Here is a 19,778-nt window from a genome sequence, read left to right on the forward strand (position 1 = left end):
CCAATGGTCACCGGGGCCAACATTTTTTTTGTCTGGATCGACAATTATAAAATATACAGTTTTGACTTACATACAAATTCAACTTAAGAACAAACCTCCGGGCCCTATCTTGTATGTAACCCGGGGACTGCCTGTATATGTAATGTATAACTAATCTTTACAATCTAACCAATTTCTGAAAAAGTTAAGAAACTGTAAAAAAAAGAATACAGGCGGTCCCCTACTTAAGAACACTCGACTTACATACGACCCCTAGTTACAAACGGACCTCTGGATATTGGTCATTTATTGTACTTTAGTCCTAGGCTACAATGATCAGCTGTAATAGTTATCAAATGTGTCTGTAATGAAGCTTTAGTGTTAATATTGGTTCTTATGACAACCCAACATTTTTTAAATCCAATTGTCACAGAGACCAAAAAAAGTTCTGGCTGGGATTACAATGATAAAATATACAGTTCCGACTTACATACAAACTCAACTTAAGAACAAACCTACAGACCCTATCTTGTATGTAACCCGGGGACTGCCTGTAACTGACTTTCTTTAGAAGCAACATGGTTGAGAATTAGTAACATTTATTGACATGTTTTTAGCCATTGAAGGATTGGAATTTCACATTTAAAACCAGGGAGAACCTTCACTTCGCCATGAAAACTCTGTGCATTTATCAAGAACAGAATCATGTTATCTAAAAGACGGAGCCTCAATTCTACGATTGTCTGGAGCAATGCAATGAAGGAAAACAATGCAGTCAAAGGTGATTGGATGAAATTTCTGCCGTCTGGGACGATACAGATGCTCCCTTATCCAATGGTGGTTTTATTAAGAGCGTAATTTCATCCAAGCACCGACTCAGCTACAAATTCACAGTTTCATGAAGATATTAGCCTGTTTAAAGGGTTCTTCTATACCTGGTCTGTCACAAACACAGCAGACAATTCAGCGTTTATCAGGAATGCTGGAAAATCTGTATAAGACAGCAATTTGTGCCATTGATAGTAATCGATGCACAAAAGAAGACAAAACAAAGAGAAGCAGAAACATATCATAAAATCTGGTCAAGAAAACCGAGACCAGATCTAAATATTGAGGAAAATATGTCTAGCGAAGCAAGCGCAGAGCAGTGACTATCCAAGTTGGGAGACCAGAGTTAAACAACCCATAACGCAACCACAGATGGGTCGTGGACTTCAAAAAGGTGAGAAGACGCGGCACATCCTCTTAAAATGTTGAAATTTTATTGAAGATTCTTTAAAATGGGTCATACTCATTGGGTCATACAGATGGGTCGTACTCGTGCTCAAGAGAGCTCATGTGCCGTTGTACGATTGCGCCCCAACCCCCTTGTCGCGCCAAATACAACAAGAGGCTTAGGCCTGTTGATGTATCTGGCAGTTGGCACAGGCGAAAAAAAACAGCAAATGAACATGGCATGGAGACGGTGTATTTTCTATTTTCATCACAATTTCTTGCATTGCTCAAGAATTTAGGATTATTTCACTGCTTCTACACCTATAAGTCCTTCTGGCAAAAACCAATTCGGCAAAAGAAAAGGTAGTAGTGAGAGGGTTGAGAAGCTGAACTAAAATTACTTACCTTTCTGATCCATCCTTCATCTGGACCTTGGCATAGAGGACATCTACCATTGCTGGATCATCATTCATGTATTCTACTCCACATACTTCTACTTCCATAGGTTTCCCAGCAGCAATTTTGCTTCAATTAAAAAAAAGACAACATCAGTGACTATTAAATGAATGCAAAACAAGAAAAACTCCAAAATTAAATCACTAAATGCAAGAGGAACTTTAACTCATCTTATGCCCATAAACAAGGCGGGGTACATTTGTTGGGAACCATAGCTACTTTAAACCAATCTCTAATATGATACAGCAGCATTGTTAAACTACAAATTTGTTACCCCAAAAGCTTGAACCAAGAGACTGTGAAACTCAAAAATGGGGCAACTGTGTCTACAGCTACCCTCAGTTTGAGAAAAATGAAGACACCCACTGTAGGTCACTGGTCAGTTTTCATTCTCCATAAGAAATACAAAAGAATGGATTGGGGCACCTAGACCACTAGTCAATAAGATTCACTTTGTACCAACTACAAAGCTCTCTTATTTTTGAAGTTTGTGAAAATGTAGGGAGTTTTCATCCTATGGTTAGTTTTATATAGCATCCAAATTTATTTCTATGGACTGTAGTTTCCATGGACCAAGTGTGAGCCACCTGTTCTATTCCTGCCTGTGTTTGCGGTTCAGCCAGTCTTTTCCGTGGTCATGTGAGAGCAGACTTCAAACGCCGTTGACACACTGGCCACAAACAACATGGCCAAGAACAAAAGTGATGTGAACGCTCGATACGAATAGGATGAAATATACCCCACTTGCTGGAATGGTGAGACCACAATTTTGCTTTAAATTTGTTAGTATAATTGGTGGCAGCATTTTACAGACCAATGACTGCTCTCAGGATGAGAGTTCAAGCATTACAGTTATTAATGATGCAAGGAGTTCCTGCATTCCTACTGGAGCACTACACCATACTGAAAACATCATTATAGTATGGCACGGTTGTCCACGCCTTGTTTTCGGTTTTTGGATGCTTTTTTATGTTTCCGAAGGCAGCATGTTATTTAAACCTGACAAAGGGGCATGGCCAGCCCTGAAACCCGTTGTCATGTGACCCATATGTTATGCCATTAAAGTTGATTCCATGTGTATCATCATCCTGGATTAAAATCAAGCAGGGTAGCATCCAGTAAGTGTTATTTTCTATGAGTATTCATGGGAACCTGTAACCAGGAACCTCATTTATATTCAAGACAGGTTACAGAAGACCATTACAGCTGCATTGCAAATATGCATTTCTGTCTTCTCTATGCATTTGCATTACAAAACAATTGTGTGTTATAACTTACCTTGCACACAGACAAGAATCCTCTCTGTAGCCCCACGGGTTGGGCTTAGGTTTGAATGCAATTCAAAAAACAACATGTAACTTGTCTGTGCTGCTCACTCCTCATCGCTCAGCCCCCTCCTTTGTGCTCCTGTATATCTCCTTCCACCTGCTCTTTCACAGAGCTCACAGTCTGGTGAACTGGCATCAGTGGGAGAGGTAGGAGCTGTACAGGAGCACAAAGGTGGGGGCCAACAGCTGAGGAGTGAGCAGCACAGACAAGACATGTGTTGTTTTTTAAATGCATCCAAATTAGAGCCCAACCCCTGGGACTACACAGATGATTCTGTCAGGGTGCAAGGTGAGTTATAACACACAATTATATTGTAATGCAAATGTTTAGAGACAGCAGAAAGGTATATTTGCAATGCAGCTGTAATGGGCTTCTGTAACCTGTATTTTGTGAAAATAAGGTCCCTGGTGAAAGGTTCCCTTTAGGTATTAGCAACTTCTATATACAGTCCATACTCTCACTTCATAATCCACACCTGGTTTTCATAACTTCAAAATCCTTTAAGTAAAGATTTACTTACTCTAGAAACTCTTCTTTGCAGCTTTGTAGAAGTTGACAAGCCTGTGTCACTTCATTCTCATTAAGCAAAACTAGCGTCCCAATAGTCAGATGAAGTTTTGCAGGGTTTTGGAAAATGGAGCTTTCTATTCCATGATCCTATTGAAAAAGAAAAAAATAATAACAGGTGGTCTTTATACAGAAAGCAGTATTGTATTTATTCTAAGTGCTGTTCCTTTCAATAACCTTACTTCATGCACAATCAGTTCCCAGTATAATATCTGGATTACAGTCCATTTGTATTCTTCATTAGGCACAGCAAGAGACGCTGTATTCTAGATGGCATTGCTGACAGTGCGACTTTACTTTCAAATGGACGGAAAGTGACAGGTACTTAGAACGTGACACGTGATCGCTTTATGTCACCTTAGAAGAATCAAAAAGCCTTTCCTTCTACAAAATTCTATGTCCTCCAACACGTTTTCCAACTCGTATATACACAAGAAGTGGATCTATATCACAGAGATTACAATTCAACTATTCTCCAAGGACCCTCCTTGCTGTCCAATCACATGAAATGCCACTTTACGGCTGAACCTGTTTACACTCTTTAATTATTAAAACGACAAGCAGGAAACTAATCATCAATATGGCCTAAGCATGATCCCAAACACACCACTACAGCACGGCTTCCTGGATAATCCCTCGGTCTGATAATCCCTCCGCAAGTCATTGATGGGAATCCAATAATGGATGACCTTCAATATGTTTGCACATGGATGTATGGGACGAGCATCACAAGTGACACAAATACAATATCCCATAAAAGGACACTAAACTCTGAAATATACTCTATAAATTTCAACATCTTTACAGCATCTACTAACGGATATCAATTTGCACAGACAAGCAACAATTCTCATACATAAAAACAAACACAGATGGAATCACGAGCCCTCCACTAGGGGGCATTTTAGAACCATTACTTATCATTGGAAGAAACACATATAGCTTACCATAACCATTAACCCTTTCCCTGCCAGATGTTTCTAGACATTCTGCTGTGTTTTTGGCCAGACCAATTTTTAAGAGATGGTGTAGGGTACTACAGGTCCCCTAAACCCAACAAATCTTCCACTTAGGTCATCAGGGATGGAGCCACAACATACCATTTGGGATTTTGAGCTTTTGCCAGTTATTGATGTACAAGACCATATGTTTATCCAAAACTGAAGTTGATGCTGACAGAAACCAACTTATTTTAGACAGATTGGCTCATTAGCTAATATATATGTAGGCTCCAGACTTTAACAGATCAGGGGAAATAAAAGTTTAAAGAAATGTTTCATAATTCTCTCCCTTGAATTATAACACATGTATGTTTGAACAAATCATACAGGGTCAGTGTTAATAGCTGTTTAAGTCCTCAAGCACACAAACGTAGTGGGTCCCCACAGACATTTACAGCACCCGGTCACGGTGCAGTGGGCACATGCTGTCTCACTGTAACTTGAACGTGCACAGAAAAATATAGGATATGTGCTATATTTTGTCATATTACGGCAACGGACGCTAGTTTTTCCTGGAAGAGGGGAGGGGTGAGGAATGCCTTAGGGGTATTGTCACCAACAGTTTTTAGATATCAGTGACCTATCAGTAAACTTAAATACCCACTAAAAAAAAATTCCAATGACAAAGAGTTAGCGGTTGTCCACTTACACAAACAATATCAATTAATTGCTGAAAGGAAAAGTTATACAATTTTCGAATAAATTTCTGTATCAATTCCTCATGGGTTTCTAGATCTCTGCTTGCTTTCCTTCTATAGAAAGCTTCTATGTTTATTTTCAGTGAATAGAAATCTCTCCAGGGTCATGTGATGTCCCACAGGTGCACAACCCTTATTATCACAGAGCTGTGTGATACAAGGAGCTGTGCACCTGTCTGTACTGTACGTAACATGACCATCTCTATTGAGATCTCTATTCAGTGAGGAACTGATGCAAAAATTATATTAGAAAAAGTTGTATTACTTACACAGACCATATCAATTATTTGTTGCAGCCCCTTTAACATTCAGCTAAGAGACATAAGTAGCAAACATAAAAGCATAACTTTTATTAGAGCACAGCATACAATAAATGTATAAATAGTAATGCCTAACACTGGGTGCAGAACCTTCCGATTTCACAGGAACACTACATACTGTAATAAGCCTGAGATATAGCTGAGAATCAAAGCCAATATTACTTTATAAAGAAGTGCTGAAAGCTTCACATAGAAGGTCAAAATTGTGTTTCTGCTAAACTACATTACAAAAATACAAAATGTATTATGGTGACAAACACATCTATCAACCTTTGCCCAAAGGGGGATTTGGGCATTATACAGTGTGAGGGGGTGGGTGTTATACAGTGCAGGGGGTGAGCATTATACAGTGTGGGTTGTTATACAGTTTGAGGGGGTGGGCCTTTTAAAGGACGGGTGGATGAGCATTATACAGTGTGAGGGGTGGGCGTTATACAGTGTGAGGGGGATGGGCATTATACAGTGCGTTATACAAAAATTTACTTTTAAACTATGCTAATGAGCCTGAAAGGCTACTGAGGTGGTTCCCAGATGTGGGAAGGGGAAAGTGCTCCTAGCACAGTGTAACAGCCTGCAAATCTGTAGCACGGAGGGGCACTAGGAAACGTGTCTTTAACATAATTAAAAAGAAACCTTTTAGATGGAAGGAGGCCATGGATAACAAATATGAGCATATTACCACAGTCATGTTGTCTGCACTTACTGGATATATGAGTTAATGTCCCTGGCTAATCATCCTTGATCTCAATGGCACATTTCCTTTAACACCACCTGAGGATATCGTTTTTCAGGACAGCCACGTCAGCTACTGTAGGTCCTGGTAGACCGTAAAAGACCAACTACAATAACTACTTGTGAATGCCTGTGGAACAGAAGGATCGCTTCTCTTGTCCTCAGGCTGTATTTCATATTGCAACTCGAAATTTTGGCTGAGGGGCAAGGACAGTGGGGACTTTATTCCTGATTTTTTTTTTTTTAAAAAAAAGCTATGTTTTGCAATCTCACAAACCCCAATCATTAAAGAGGTTTTCCCATGAAAGAAAATTCTCACATTTCGATCTCCTAGTGATGTTAACACAATAAAGATCATTTTAACCACTTACCTTACAATTACAATCAGGGTAAAGGTGTAAATACGCTTTGTGTCGTGCCTAGGGGCACCTGAATTTGTGTACACCAGGACTGATAGAGAGAGGTTGTACTTGTAACTGTGAGATGCTGTCTTTTTGTTACCAATGAATTAGATAATGTGTTATTTTGTTATCCTGAGTACATATAAGAAACCTGTCTTTGTGGGAATACCCCTTTAAGTTATGCATAACTTAAACAGATTTAAGGGATTTTTGAATATTTAAAGAGAACCCTTAAATTATGGGGGGGGGGTGCAGCCTTTTTATGTTAGCAATGTATTCTATAGTAATATTCTTGCAAAGCAAAAATAAGACAACAACCCCCAGGAAAATCTGAAGAAGCCCGTAATACATAATGGTGGTCCATCAGAATACATTAGGATCAATTTAAAAACTGATCTCACACAGTGGTTACAGCTCGGAAATGAACAATCAGTGATGCTCTATAAACATAGCCAAAGCTTTTTCCTGCTTAAAGAGAGTGACAGCAAAACATAAAAGCCTGTATGGAACTACACAGAAAATGGAGAGAAGATTGTAGGTTTAATGTCCATTAAAATGTGATAAGATGAAAGTTTTCTTTAAAATGTATTTGGAAATAAAGCTCTTATCTTCTGACTATACCGCAAGCTACTGTCAACCCCTACTGAATGTACACCTGTCTCACCAAAAGCTTGCAGGGAGGATAAGCTGGATTCATTGACAGATGAGGAGTGGGATACTGCACTGTCTTCCCCCTACCTAAAAGATAGGATGTCCCAAATTTATATACTCCACCATGCATACCTCCCCACTTTGGTTCCACTTGGGCTTCCAAGACCTATGTCCCAAATGTCCCGGGACTTTGAGTACCTTCTTCCACCTGCTTTAGCCCTGTCCTAGGGTCAGGGGTTGTTGGAAGCATGTTTGTAAAATTTCTATTAAACTAGATGGGTGTGGTAGTCCATGGAGACCCCAGGATGTGCCTTCTACTGGTGCACCCAGAGTTGTTTCCTTCTATTGCAGACTGGACTTATCTCACCGAAACATTGTATTACGCCAGGAAAATGGTGGCCAGGCTTTGCATGTCAACCTATTCCCTGACCCTACGAGACTGGATTAAGTCTGTCAATGCTATTCTTCCCCTTAAAAATGGGTATTGATCCAAAGCTGTAGACATTTACGCTTGTATCACTATGGAGACGACTTCTTGCTTGCAGTGGATTGTGTACTCCTATTGCACTATGTATTTTTTTTTTTGTTAAAAGGTCCTGTGTCACCAAATTTCATTGGTTTTGACCGTTACATAAACCATGTTTCCAAAATTCCTTTTGAATAGAAGTTTATTGTTGATTTAAAAAAATATTTGTAAATGGATCTTATGAGCAGTCATCCATGCAGCATCAAATTTACAAGTTTGGATTTCCCTAAGATAGTTTAGTGCTCATTTGCGATACATAAAAAAAGTCACATTATACACCAATTTTTAGTGTACCCTAACTGTTACACAGAAAGTCATACACTTAGTTGTATAAAATTGTACTAATCTATTTATTATAAAACCCCAACTTTTTGGATATCCAATATATAAAAGACACAAAATATATCATGTAACATGTAGAAACTTGTGACCTATTCGTTATTTATAAAAGAATAAAACAACGCAAGACATATTGCCTATGTACAAGATGCTATTTAGCAGATTGTGTACGTACACAGTGCTATTAAGCAGCCCTAGGTGCTGTTGCTAGGGCTGCTAAAGAGCAGCGTGTACACACACAATCTGCTAAATAGCATCTTGTGCAACAGTATAAGGGTACACTAAAAATTGGTGCTCCGGATACACTTGACTTTTTTTTTATGTCACTGATCGTCAAGGCAATCTATGAGCACAAAATTTTGCTCTATGTCGTACATGCGCTGCATGGAGGGTTAATTAACAGCGCTCCATGACGTACATGTATTCTAAGGAGTTAGTGTTTTTTTTTTAAAGCTTTAACCCCCTCAGTACTGCCATACAGCTATAAAAATCCTAATAGCACATGCCTCATGCAGATAGCATGTGTATAGATCTACAGTAGCACACTTTAAATATCTTCTGAGCCATGGCACATAGAAAGCCAGTTCTAGTGTCATGTTAAAGAGTCAAATACCCCCTCCCTCCTTTAATATTACTTTGGTGTGTTTCTAGGTGCCACAGAACTGGGTAAATCCACAGATAAAATTGCAATGAAATATACCATATATATATTTCATATATCTAGCTCTCCATTTCACAATTATTAAATTGAAGGGAAATCTAGCATCAAAATATATCATGATAAACCAGAAGCACTTACTCATAGATCCAGGAACTGTGACTGTGGTAATACTTATATTTGTTATTTATGGACTCCTTCTTTTAAGAGGCTATGGGAACCTATCATCATGTAAAACTTAGCTTTCTGATGCCAGGTTCCCTTTAAAATGCTCTGGATATATGACATGTGAGCTCCAAATGGTTGCAGTAATAGTCTAGCTATTAGACAGTTTTGATAAACGAGGACTGGATGTGATAACATGCTAAATATTATCTAACACAAGGCATATGTCATTCTTCCTCTTGTTTGCTGCCTAATTATATCATTACCGTGCCAATGTATCACTGTAATTGAAAGGAAATGATCTCAATGTAAACACCCTGCATATATCATAAATAACACTGTCCGTGGCATTGCCAGAGCGGTGTGCTGCAGTGTTCTCAAAGGAGTCTCTGATGCGTGACCCCAATTACAATAGCGGCTGTATCTCTGAAGCCGATGCTGCATTTCAAGACTGTTTGGAAGGAAATGGGTCTTCAAAGTGTATTAAATCATTTACTGTTACACTGTACAGCAGCCTTCTGTCTTCCTTTTTTGTTTCCACTTTGATTGGCTTTCCCATCAACAATATTCAAAGCAGATGAAAGCTGCGCTGTGGTCTGGGATATCTTTTATCTTCTATTAATATGGAAATTGAAGAAGTCTACCGATTCCATGACAATAAATGACAGAGAAATGAGTTTCCAAAAAAGAAGCAAACAGAAGGACCGGCTCTGCTAGTCAAAGCGGCTGCCTGCCTGTTGATTTCCTGCGGATATCTAATCTGGAACAGATATTGAAGTCAATTTAGAAGAATAAGAATGCAGATAGGCATTCAGTCCTATTGTATCTTTCTCTGCGCTGCTTGATGATAATTCCATCCCATCTATTCTCTGCTTCTCCCATTCCTATCAGTGGCAACAGGTGCAATTAACAGATTCTTCTCTTTTTAGGAAACCACACCCCTCTCCTAATATTCACACCTCCCTTAAATAGATCTGCCACTGACAGGTACTGTAAAAACCTAAGACAGCAGATGAGATAATATCATTAACCCCTTAACAACCAGGCCCCTTTTTCATTTTTGCGTTTCTATTTTTCACTCCCCATCTTCCAAAAATTGGCAGCTTTTTATTTTTCCATATAGAGCTGTGCGAGGACTTGTTTTCTGTGTAACAAATTGCACTTCATAGTGACAGTATTTAATAAGCCATGTACTGGGAAGCGGGGAAAAAAATCCAAATGTAGTGAAATTGGTGGAAAAACGCATTTGTGCCATATTCTTGTGGGCTTGGATTTTACGGTTTTCACTGCGCGGCCCCAATAACATGCCTTTATTCTTTGGGTCGGTACATTCACGGAGATACTAAATTTCTATAGGTTTTTATGTGTTTTAATACATTTAGAAAAATTAAAACATTCTGTGCAAAAAAAATTCTTCATTTTGCCATCTGCTGGTGCTAATAACTTATTCATACTTCAGTGTTCAGAGCTGTGAGAGGGGTACATTTTTGCAAGATGAGATGATGTTTTCATTGCTACCATTTTGAGGATTTTTGATCACGTTTCATAAAATTTTTTTATGTTGTGAAATGGCAAAAAAAGAAGTTATCATATTTTGATGGATAGTACATTGTGGGAGACAGCAATACCCAACATGTTTGTGATTTTTTACTGTTTATTTTTATATAAGTTCTAAGGAAAGAGGGATGATTTGAGCTTTTTTTTTCATTCGATTTATTTTTTTACTATTTTTTAGACTTCTAAGGGTACTTTAACCCTGTGCCTCTACCATATACTGGAATACTGCAGTATACGGAAGCTTTGCCAGAGGAAGAGGCTTAAAGATGCTGTCATAGTAACTGATCGCCACCCCCCCAATGACCTTGAATTCAATATGGCGGTGCACAAACATCGTCAAGATTTAAATGCCTCAGCCAACTTTGCATGGTTTACATGGTTAAAGGGAATCTACCACCATGAATCTACCTATAAAAGGTAGATCGGCTGGTAGGTGGATCAAAAGGACGTGAGGATAGCCCTTTTAAGGCTCAGTCCCATTTTTTTAATTCTGACCTGCGTCTCTTTATATGGTTATAACTCTTGAACACTGTTACTTATCTAAACGATTCTGAGATAGTTTTTTCCCCACATGTTGTACTTCATTTTAGTGGTAAATTTTGGCTGATAAGTTTTGTGTTAATTTACAAAAAAAAATAAAAAAAAATGATGTTTTTTGAAAAATTTGCCATTTTCAAAATTTGAAATCGTCGCGTTTTCAGGCAGATAGATTTACCACCTAAATAAGTTGCTGAATAACATTTACCATATGTCTACTTTACATTTTCATAATTTTTGAAAATAATGATGACATTTTTTTAATTTATTTTGATGTCACGCGGCTTGCAAATCGAACATCGATTTTACGTATTTTCTGAATTTATTATTTGGGGGTAAATACTGTTTAAATGAAATTTTACATATTTAGCATTAAACCCCCCTATATAATCAACCCATTTTCAAATTTGCACCCCTCAAACTATCAGAAACAGCTTTTAGGAAGATTGTTAACCCCTTGAGATATTCATAGTAATTACATCAAAATGGAGGTGAAATTTAGAATGGTCAAATTTTGTCAGTTATACGTTCATTTAGCCCTAAAATTTACACATTTCCAAAAGATAAAAAAAGAAAACCCACCATACAATTTGTAATGAAATTTCTCCCGATTCCAGAGACCCCCCACATGTGGCCGTGACTTGTTTTATGGGTGCACAGCGAGGTGCAGGAGGGAAGGAGCGCCCTGCAGCTGCCAGGATTTTAGTTTCCTCATTGACCCATTTCGCAGGCTACGGGGATCGCAAACATGAATATTTTTTCTTATGTTTTACTAAATTTGCCAAATAAAACATTTTTACTTTTTTGGCTACAGAGCCGGGTGATGGCTTTTTTTTTGTGGGACATGTTGTACTCTGCAACAGTATCTGGCGTACATATGTTTTGTTGATCACTTTTTATTGCATTTTTTATGGGATTCAATAGGTAAAAATAATAATTTTTGGCGGGTTTTTAACGTGTTTTTTTTTTTTACGGTGTTCATCATACGGGTTCAATGGTTACGGCGATACTATATATGTGTCATGATTTATACTTTTTTGAGTGTTATATATCTCTCTATATGTTTTGGGGCTTATGGCATTTTTAGTGATTTTATAAACTTATTTTTTTATTGAATTTTTTTTTTTTTTACTTGTTCCACCATGGGACATGAACAAGCAATCATCTGATTGCTTGTTCATGATAATACTCTGCAATACTGATGTACTGCAGGGTATTAGCTGTGTCAGCCTATGCACATGCCATCTTAAATGCACTGCCATCGGGGATCTCTGGGATCCCAATCGGACCCCAGAGATGCCATAGCAACGGTCGGCGCCCCCGAAAACGGCGTGGGGGGGGGGCAGATCATGGGGGAAAGACCCCCGGAGGCATGTTAAATGCCACGGTCGCGCCGACCACGGCATTTAACGGGTTAGACACCCGCGATCAGAGCCCACTACCCACTAATCTACCACTGACATCCCGCGACCCATGATGCTGGCTTGGCTCCTCTACAGAGTTGAACCGGCATTGTCTCCGCGCAGTAGCTGTACTGCGCTGAGCGGTATTCGCAGGACCCAGCGCAGCACAGCTATGGCACGGAGCACTAAGGGGTTATCAAAAATGCAGCATGTCACAAATATAGTCCTGCTGTACAGAATTTCAGTTGCCCCTAGACATGACGCTGTAACTTTTTACTTGGGGTCAGGGACACCATCTTGGATTTCTGACACCGTGCAGCTGAGATTTCTGTCTCTCAGCTCCCTGCAGTCGAGAACAGAGCTCACACTGGCACACACTGACTTCCTGCTGTGATACACAGACACCCACCAGCTACAGGCAGATAAGTTATCCGGGGGACAGGGGAGCCAGGCACATATCTGTAACAACAGAGATGTAGCAGAGTTGACAGTGTGTGATCAGCATCTCAACATCTCCGATCGGTTTCATCTCGCTTTCTATGTGTCAGTACAATGTTCAGAAGGTCAATGAAATGAGAAATTGTGCCACAAAATTTACTAGAGAATCGACGATAGGTTAGTCTGAAGTAACGCTTCAGTCTGTAAAAGTGACTCATCTCAGGCATTACATTACTATTTTATGTTCATTTTCACATGGCTTTGGAAATTATTTTTTATGGGTAAACAGAAATTTCACATAACAGAGAATTCTAGAGTTTTTATAAGGGTATAAAGATGATTATGATGCAACAAAGTATTTGCCCTTGGATGGTTTGGGAAGGCAAATCCTAATCTGTTTGTAAATGTAATGGAAATAAGTATCAGCTATAGAATAGCCGTGATGGGAAACTGTTTTTCTTTTACTAACCATCAATAAAACTTATTTGGTAACAGAGGATAATAAGCAGTGTACCAAACATACATGAACTACAAATAGAGAAAATATAAATTCCAAAACACTGAACATTTTTCTAGTCTGTTTAGTACTTTTTCTTTGAAATTACCATCTCACTCATCTCCCCATGCTACATTGCTATGAAGTAAAGATCCAGCTTTCCTTTTCAACTTCTGAAGTGCCCTTAAAAACTGTTCTGGATGTGAAGAAATGAAAAAGGAGGATGTGACAGAACAGGACGAATCAACAGGAATGAACATTTCAAATAATTTCCTTTATTAAACATCAAACATAAATAGATGTCTAAAACAATTGCAATATAGCAGATTGTGTGTAAAAATGTAGAATCACTGCATTTATACTATAATACACCACTGACACAATCATTAGAGCACACAATATATGACATACATCACAAAATAATGGTCTAGGCTTTTAGGATCTAGGAACAGGCTCCTCAGGACTGTCCAACTTGTGGCCTGCAGGGCATTGGCTTACGGTCCGCACAACGCTGCCCAATCCCAGACCAATCATTGGTGTCGGAAGGCCGTGAATACGAGGCTCCCTCAGGTGACGTAGCAGGATACAGAGTAATGATCAAAGAAATTAATCGTTTCTCAGGAACTTTGTACTAGGACACATCTACCATCACTTAACTGATGGTAGATGTCCTTTAAGATATTTTTGTCAGGACAACCACCATTTTTCAACCCTCTACCCTTACTAACACCATTATACATCCAGTTTTGGGTGTTAAATTTATGCCAATTTTTTTTAATTTGTGTTCCCTTTGATTTCAATGGGGTTTGTGTTCGAGGTCAAATCCGGGTCCTGAATCAAATATTTTCAACATGTTTGAACTAGCAGAATGCTGAGGGTGGCAAGGCAATGGCTTTTTAGGTGAGCAAGCATTCTCAAGCCTATGACCCATCATAAAATAGCCTGCCATGATTGGTGAGGAGAAATTTGACTGGTCTGCAGAATATCTACTGTTATATCTACTGTTACTGTTACAGATGTCATGTGGGACATCGGATTTTAGACACAGTTGGCCAGGTAACCAGTGCCTGCCGATTCAAGCCTAGTAGTTAAAGGGATGGTCATTTCCATTAAATGAATGTTATTGTGTGTACAACAAATACTCCTTTTTTTGGAACTTCCCATAGTGTTATTTATGGCGTTCTACCAGGAGAAATACAGTGCATGGTCATCTGTTACCATCTCAGCACAATAGTTATAACTTTATCCTGTAACAGGCCATGCACCCGTGTGTCCATCACATGATCAGGAATTGTTTTTATCTATTGAAAGTCAACATGGATGAGAGCAAGCAGAGATGAAGAAACGGAGGCACTTCTACAGTAAACATATAAAAAAATATACATTTATAATGGAAACAATAAAATGGACAGACCAACACCACTACAAGGTTTAATGCATCACTTGCTGAATGAGATTTATACAGTCCTTTGACCTAATGGGACTTGTTCCTGGACATCATTTCTGCCTCAGTCTTGGTTTTATCATGTGGCCGAGAATATACATGTGTTGTGGAAGAGAGGAACAGTTGAGAGCCATTCCTTATGTAAAGTATATTGTCATAGTTGGTAGAATACGAAGACTCCAAAGTTTTTAAGAGAACACACAAGCCCCAAGGAATTCTGGGTAAGGTGATACAGAAATGTAGGAAGTTGATCTTAAGGAATTATTTAAATTATAAACAATAATTGTGTCCACTATTGTGGGCTAGTTTACTTTTCTTTATTTCAATAAGAAGTATGAAGGAAACTACTAGCCACATAAACCAAATAGAAGATCTGTAAACAGGCTTAGGAACCCAATGATCCCTGTAGCACCCTTATATTTGGCACACAACTTGTTATTGGAAAAAAAATTCAATCGTGGTGAACAGGCAGCATGTTCTATATAGCGGTATTTAACAATTTGTGAGAAGTAAAGCGTATTCGTAATCACTTGGTTCAGCCACATTTCACAGCTCTAAGTGATTTCTCACCTCTAAACAAAACAATTGAACAGTTTGGTCAAAACTAATTTCAATGGACAAGCTGAAGGGAAAAGGGTCATCCTAAGTCTTTAGATCTTTATCTCTGCCAGAAAATGAAATTCCGTCTTTAGTAAGCTTCTCTGATTGCAACGGCCCCTGGGAGCTACAATCTGACAAGAGGGTCTCTGGGGAATCAGTGCCCTTTGTATGTCATTGTGTTGGACGTGACACTGCTGACCACCGATAAGTGCTATGCGTTGCCTTACAAATAACATTGGTATGATGGTTCTTGGCTTCTCATTCTGTTGTTGTATGGTTAATGCATTTCTACAGCAAGCTTGCTCTCCAACCTCTCAGTAGGGAGATGCTGATCACTGATTACCTCTCTGTAACAAAGGAAAGCTTATACTTACCTTCCAGCGTGGTCCCAAACAGCCATTCCTAACACCGAGAATGATTAGCCTGCAGAATATTAAACCCACAACAGCTGCCAGGGGACTACTGTACAGAACAAACAAAGTGAGAGCCTCTCAGCACATGGGTTTTATTGCTCGGTATTGCAATGCAGGAATTAAAGGGCTGTAATGGCTGGTCAGAGTCTAGGGGCCTAAATAATACATTGCCTTTTATTGTGTCAAGATGAGGACGGAACATAATCTTTTCATGAAAGCCGTAATGGAATTGGACACAGAACAATGATTAGATTTGGAGAGGATATGGTATGTGCACAGCATTACCTTTGTAGAATTGGAACTGCTTGTGTACAGTAAAAAAGGATGAGTTAAAGTAGTGTATTTCTGCTGAGAAACAAGAGGGATAAACATTGCCTTCGAGTTTCAGGCCTACAGGTGTTTAAGGATCATGTTAGGCGGCATATGTTCTTAGCAAGGCAAGGATATTATTTCTATAGAGAGCGTCAATCATATTAAAAGTTTTCATCAAACCCCTAAAAAAATGTTTTTTTTTTTTAATGTTATAAACAGGAGGGAACTCCGATCGCAACTTGGTCTATAAGAAAGGGAGGTGGCGGGGGAGTCAGTCCAATGAGTGGCAGGTGGATAGAGAAACTCGCTACATCAAGTTTTGTATATATAATTTTCTTATTTGAAAAAATATTAAGACATTCCACAATAACATGTTTTTGGGAACAAAATAACTTAAAGCCTACTTAATCAAAATGAATAATCCCGTCGCTTGGTCATTTTAAAACTCTGCAATATTTCAGGGTATTAGATTGATCAGCCTACGTATAGGCCGACACGGTGACTATACGATCCTACCCATTGTAAGCACTGAATCACAGCACCCCCTGAGAATGGCGCGGGGGAAAGGGGATGATCGTGGAGGACAATATCACTGCAGTTTAAATGCCACGGTTGCGCGGACTGTAAGCTCACATTGACTGATGTGTTCAGCTCCGGTGATGAGCAAAACCAGCATCAGCTCCATGATGTATGTGTACATTGAGGAGCATTAATTAATAGCACTAGAATATGTCTTTCACAACAAGGCCAAAATTTGATGTGGCCTTCTGCAGTCATGCGTAGAATTTCTAGCTTCAGCATTGGCGGTGCTGAAGTATCTTGTTCATGATTGGTCCGTTTCCAGTGGGTTGGGCTACAATGTCTTGCACATGATTGGTTGCTTTTCTTTCAATTTATCTAGATATATTCCTTGTCTGTGAACCAATAATATGAGGCTTTGTCATCTACGATAAGCTCTGCTAAAACCCATAATTTTTTTTTTTTTAAAAAGTTGATTATTTGTCACATTCTTACAATAAATTTAGTACAAGATCTTTCATGATCACTTTCCTAATGCGCGCTAGAACCGTGACTGCAACTTTGTATACAATGACTAGAAGTGAGCAGTCTCATTAGCTAACGAAGTGTCAATGGGTTTACAGTATACATTTCACCTTTAACACTTTGCAGTGCAAACCGCATACTACAAAAACATGTAAAAATGGAGAGTGTATACAAGCTATATGTATTGAGCAGCACCTATTAGACTACTTATAAGGGAGCTGTCCAGACCTAGTGTGGCCCGTCAAAAATTATATTCCCGGGGGGGGGGGGGGGGGGGGGGGGGGCTCAGACTCGCATCACCCCAATTTATTTGAAGTGGGTGCAGCACACAATTGCATATAAAGCACCAATACATCCACAAAATGGAAAAGCCATCGATTTCTAATAACCCAAATATGAAATATCCAAAACTTCCCTCTGTGAACAGGGGTTCCCCAGACTCCATCTTGTAGCTGCGTTAAATTAAAAAATGGTTGCACATGCTCAGTAATCTGTATTAATTTCTATGGCACATAGACATGCTTGGCTCTGCTTAATCTTGATAACAGGGGGTCCCCCAAACCGGTCTTACAATGAGAGTAGGGTGATTACGTATATGGGAATTGTGAGAATAGTCGAGAATCCCTTCTCAGCTGTTTCTCCAAATTCTCAGATGCCACACATGCACGGCCACCTCCCTACTTACTACAGTCCTAGAATAATGGGAGAGGGAGTGAAAAGTAGAGGGAACCAGTAAGGATAACAGGCCAAGTTAGTGGGGAATATGGAACAATGTTTTTTGAGCTCTGTTCTATAACAAGCTGTGCAGCAGTGTGTCCAGTCCATAACTATGGAATTTAAGAATGTAGCTTCCTATTATATAAGAAGCAGAGATCTAGAACACAGTAAGGAAATACACAAAGCATATTGGATAACAACAATGAACAACAATTATTGCCGAATCTGAAAACTCCCTTTAGCCCTACACCTTGCTGAAATGCTTTACTTCCTTGTTGGACAAAGCACATAAAAGAAAATCTACACTTACTCATAGATCCGGAGACCATGTGGAAATCTTCTTATATTTGTTATTATATTTGTTAGACTGAATAAGTAGGACTCAACAATGCAGATTATTCACAGAAAATCTTCTGTGTAATATAGTACCATTAAAGTTTATAATAGCTTCTGAATCTATAGACACTGCAGATTTTTAGTGCATACCCATACATGCAGTATAAATTATAAGCAGTTTACCAAATTTAAAAAGGGTTTGCAAGATATCCTCAGTGTTTCTGGATGCAGGTTTTCCTGTGGATTCCCTGCATGAAGATATGCAGGTCACCTGAAGGTGTATGAGCACAATGGATGTGCAATTCAATCCCCAATGTTATCAATTGGCCCAATGGCATTCATTAATTTGCATCTGCAACCTTTCGCTTTCCCCATTACTCTTGAATAAAAAGTTTATGAACCTCCCTCCATATTCCATTACCAGCTGTGAGGTTCAGAAATGGCACCTTGCATCCAGTTTTTTACAGTGTTAGTTTTTTTTGGTTTTAGACAAAGACTTCCTCCTTTCTCCAAGCAAAATGAATCATAAAGAAATCATAGTAGATGCATATATTTAGTAGATATCTTTAGGTGAGGTCTGCATGGAAGTTAGTTTTGGTAAGCTAGAGCCAGAACGCACAAAAATCATTCACAATAAATTTACAAAGTTAGGCTATATTCACACTGCCCGTATATATACGGCCGATATACACTCACCGGCCACTTTATTAGGTACACCTGTCCAACTGCTCGTTAACACTTAATTTCTAATCATCCAATCACATGGCGGCAACTCAGTGCATTTAGGCATGTAGACATGGTCAAGACAATCTCCTGCAGTTCAAACCGAGCATCAGTATGGGGAAGAAAGGTGATTTGAGTGCCTTTGAACGTGGCATGGTTGTTGGTGTCAGAAGGGCTGGTCTGAGTATTTCAGAAACTGCTGATCTAATGGGATTTTCACGCACAAGCATCTCTAGGGTTTACAGAAAATGGTCCGAAAAAGGAAAAACATCCAGTGAGCGGCAGTTCTGTGGGCGGAAATGCCTTGTTGATGCCAGAGGTCAGAGGAGAATGGGCAGACTGGTTCGAGCTGATAGAAAGGCAACAGTGACTCAAATCGCCACCCGTTACAACCAAGGTAGGCAGAAGAGCATCTCTGAACGCACACTACGTCGAACTTTGAGGCAGATGGGCTACAGCAGCAGAAGACCACACCGGGTGCCACTCCTTTCAGCTAAGAACAGGAAACTGAGGCTACAATTTGCACAAGCTCATCGAAATTGGACAGTAGAAGATTGGAAAAACGTTTCCTGGTCTGATGAGTCTCGATTTCTGCTGCGACATTCGGATGGTAGGGTCAGAATTTGGCGTCAACAACATGAAAGCATGGATCCATCCTGCCTTGTATTAACGGTTCAGGCTGGTGGTGGTGGTGTCAGGGTGTGGGGAATATTTTCTTGGC

The 19,778-nt window shown here is 39.3% G+C and overlaps 1 protein-coding gene across 7 annotated transcripts in view; it reads right to left on the bottom strand.

Moving 5' to 3' along the window:
* Positions 1-19,778, bottom strand: part of ASCC1 (activating signal cointegrator 1 complex subunit 1) — a 146,645-nt gene that overhangs the window by 104,888 nt on the left and 21,979 nt on the right. For all 7 annotated transcript variants that reach the window (XM_072130804.1, XM_072130802.1, XM_072130803.1 and 4 more), the window contains exons 6-7: positions 3,500-3,636; positions 1,600-1,719 (exon numbers count right to left, since the gene is read on the bottom strand). In XM_072130804.1, coding sequence (XP_071986905.1) covers positions 1,600-1,719; positions 3,500-3,636 — 257 coding nt within the window. The remainder of the gene's footprint in view (positions 1-1,599; positions 1,720-3,499; positions 3,637-19,778) is intronic.

The sequence above is a fragment of the Engystomops pustulosus genome, chromosome 11 (genome assembly GCF_040894005.1).
Source record: "Engystomops pustulosus chromosome 11, aEngPut4.maternal, whole genome shotgun sequence".
NCBI classification, from domain to species: Eukaryota; Metazoa; Chordata; class Amphibia; order Anura; family Leptodactylidae; genus Engystomops; species Engystomops pustulosus.